A 2,617-nucleotide genomic window follows, 5' to 3' on the forward strand; every position below is an offset into this window, starting at 1 on the left:
ATATATATATATATATATAAGAAAGAAAGAGAGAGAGAGGAATAAAGAGATAGCTAGGTAGCCGAAGTACGAGTGCGTGCTAGGATTCAATCTTAATGTCACTAATCCATATATATATATATATATATATAGTGTATGTGTATGTGTGTGTTTGTGTTTATGGTTTCGGAGTTTCGTCACCACCGAATGACAATCTAGTAATAGAACTTGCCTCTCAGTTAGATCTGGGATAAATAATTTTTCTTTTAATGGAATAAAAAGGAAACATTTTGTTTCGTATAAGTGTCACTAATTTCTAATAGGTTATTGGGGAAAGCGTTAACTGAATGACAGATGATCGATGATGTGAAAGAGCGTGAAATTTATAGAAAAGAGATCAGTAGAGAGACAAGTAGAAGATAATTACTGGACCGTGACGCGCAAGAACAAAAAAAAAAGAAAGAAAGAAAGAAAGAGAAATTGCACGTGTTATAAACAAACTAAAAGAAGATTGATAAAAGTCAAGAGGTGTCGAAAAAATAATAATAATAATAATGGTGAATAAATAAATAAATAAATTAAAGAATATAGGGCAATAGCGGTAGTAGCGATAGTAGTAATTCCTGCGATAGCTTTTGTGCGGTTATGGCTGAGGGAGAGATGCCGAAACAGGACAGGGCAGCAAACATTACGTGAGTGTAAAAGAGACGGCGACAAGCGTACAAGGAAGGAACTGCAGATGTTCCAACATGGCGTCAGAAGAGAGAAGCGAATCGAAAGTCTGGCCAATTTCTTCAGACTTATTTCTTTACTACGGATATATATATATAAAAAATAACAAAAAAGAAAACAAACACAGAGAAAAGATTTACGGGTTAAAACGGCCTCGGAGATGAGGAAATTAAGAAAGGATAGGTCGGTCAATAGAATAAGATCAGTTAGAAATAAATAAATAAATAAATAAAAAAGTTCTTTAGTTTTGAGGAAGAATTAAAAATGATAAATTTGCCATCCTCCGAATAATATTAGGGATTATTTATTTTTACTACGGATATATATATATATAAAAAAACAACAAACAAACACAGAAAAAAATTCACAAGTTAAAACGGCTGGGAAATGAGGAAATTAAGAAAAGATAGGTCAATAAATATATAAGATCAGAGTTAGAAATAAATAAATAAAAAGTTCTTTAGTTTTGAGGAAGAATTATAAATGATAAATCGCCATCCTCCAAATAATATTAGGGATTATTAAAAAAAGTTCTTTTCATTTTTTTTTCTTTAATATTTTCCGAATATTCCACCGTGCATGTGTGCGTAATATATGATATACAAATATATGGTATACAAATATATATGATATGTACAAGAGATATAATGTGAGAGTGTGTTGACATTTCATCGTCCATCATATTTTCCCGCAAAAACTAGGTGAGGAAAATGAAAAAAAAACAACAAAAAACAAAACTAGATAACTTACTTGAGGTAATATCGATGTCCTTGATTAGTTTTTGCCATTTCCCATCCCGGGGGTAGGGGCTGTTCGTCTGTGAGATCATAACTATGCTGTCTAACATGCTGGGACGACGGAGGAGGGGCTGCGCTCATAGTTTGCGCTAAACTGGCCGGGGAAGAATGTGCGCGAGGGTGAGCAATGGTCAAACCCGGAGAATTCAACACCGACCCGCTACCGGCACCCGTCGAATCCGTACTCCCTTCCCTGCTGTGTTGCTTTTGTTGCGTCGGATCGGGCGGTGTGAAGAAAGAAGCCGGCAGGTTCCTCATCCGCAATGGAAGTTGATGTGGGACTTCTGAAGGATTCATAGCAGCCTTGAACAGAGCCTCCAAGTCGGAATCGCTGTCTCCCCTAACATGTACGACTTGATTTCCCTTCTGTTCGGTCCTTTGTTGCGACATTTTCGCCAACTAAGTGACTAAAATCACGAACCGAACCAGCCTCGTACTTCTAAATACTCTATATCCGATACAAGTCGAAACAAACAAGTAAAATCCCGAAGTTTTCCTGAAAATCCTTTCGATGGGAGGACACTCAAAGTTTTCCCGAAAAGTTGTGGCAGTATGGATTCACAACGCCTATTTAAAAGGCCTGTTCACTGGCGCAGCAAAAAAGTAGTCCCTAATACCTATACAGTAGGGACTGATTGAGAGAGTTGGAGGATATGTGAAATGATTGACTTTTGTTCGTTTAAGTTAACATTAATGAAAGGCAGGCACCAAATGAATACATTCGGTGTTGACATACATTATATATTTCAAACGTCAATGAATCGTAAGTTCCTTATAAGGGAGTACTAGCTTCGCTGCGCGTTGCGTTTGATATTTTGGCACAGATGCGGCGCAGCGATATGCTTAGGAGAGGTCGGAGGTCAGGGGGAAAGCTTTTATTTTTTGTGTGTGTGTGTGAATGTGTTAGTGTGTGAGTGTGTATGCGGGGCTCGTGTGTGTGTGCGCGCGTGTGTGTGCATGTGTAAGTGTTTGTGTGTGTATGTGAACTCGTGTGTGTGCGAATATTGGTGGTGATGGTCGGTAGTAACTTCAGAGAGCGAGAGAACTAACCACAGTTTGTGGGGCGGAGCACCACTAGTGTCATTCTTATATGTTAACGCTCCACTATA

The 2,617-nt window shown here is 37.9% G+C and overlaps 1 protein-coding gene across 1 annotated transcript in view; it reads right to left on the reverse strand.

Annotated features, from left to right (window-relative positions):
• The window catches only part of LOC128247332 (transcriptional coactivator YAP1-like), a 55,451-nt gene extending 52,894 nt beyond the window's left edge, over positions 1–2,557 (reverse strand). The window contains exon 1 of the mRNA XM_052966452.1: positions 1,462–2,557. Within this exon, the coding sequence (XP_052822412.1) occupies positions 1,462–1,898 (437 nt within the window). The 5' untranslated portion in view covers positions 1,899–2,557. The remainder of the gene's footprint in view (positions 1–1,461) is intronic.
• Between the last annotated feature and the right edge of the window lie 60 nt (positions 2,558–2,617).

The sequence above is a fragment of the Octopus bimaculoides genome, chromosome 3 (assembly GCF_001194135.2).
Source record: "Octopus bimaculoides isolate UCB-OBI-ISO-001 chromosome 3, ASM119413v2, whole genome shotgun sequence".
Classification (NCBI taxonomy): domain Eukaryota; kingdom Metazoa; phylum Mollusca; class Cephalopoda; order Octopoda; family Octopodidae; genus Octopus; species Octopus bimaculoides.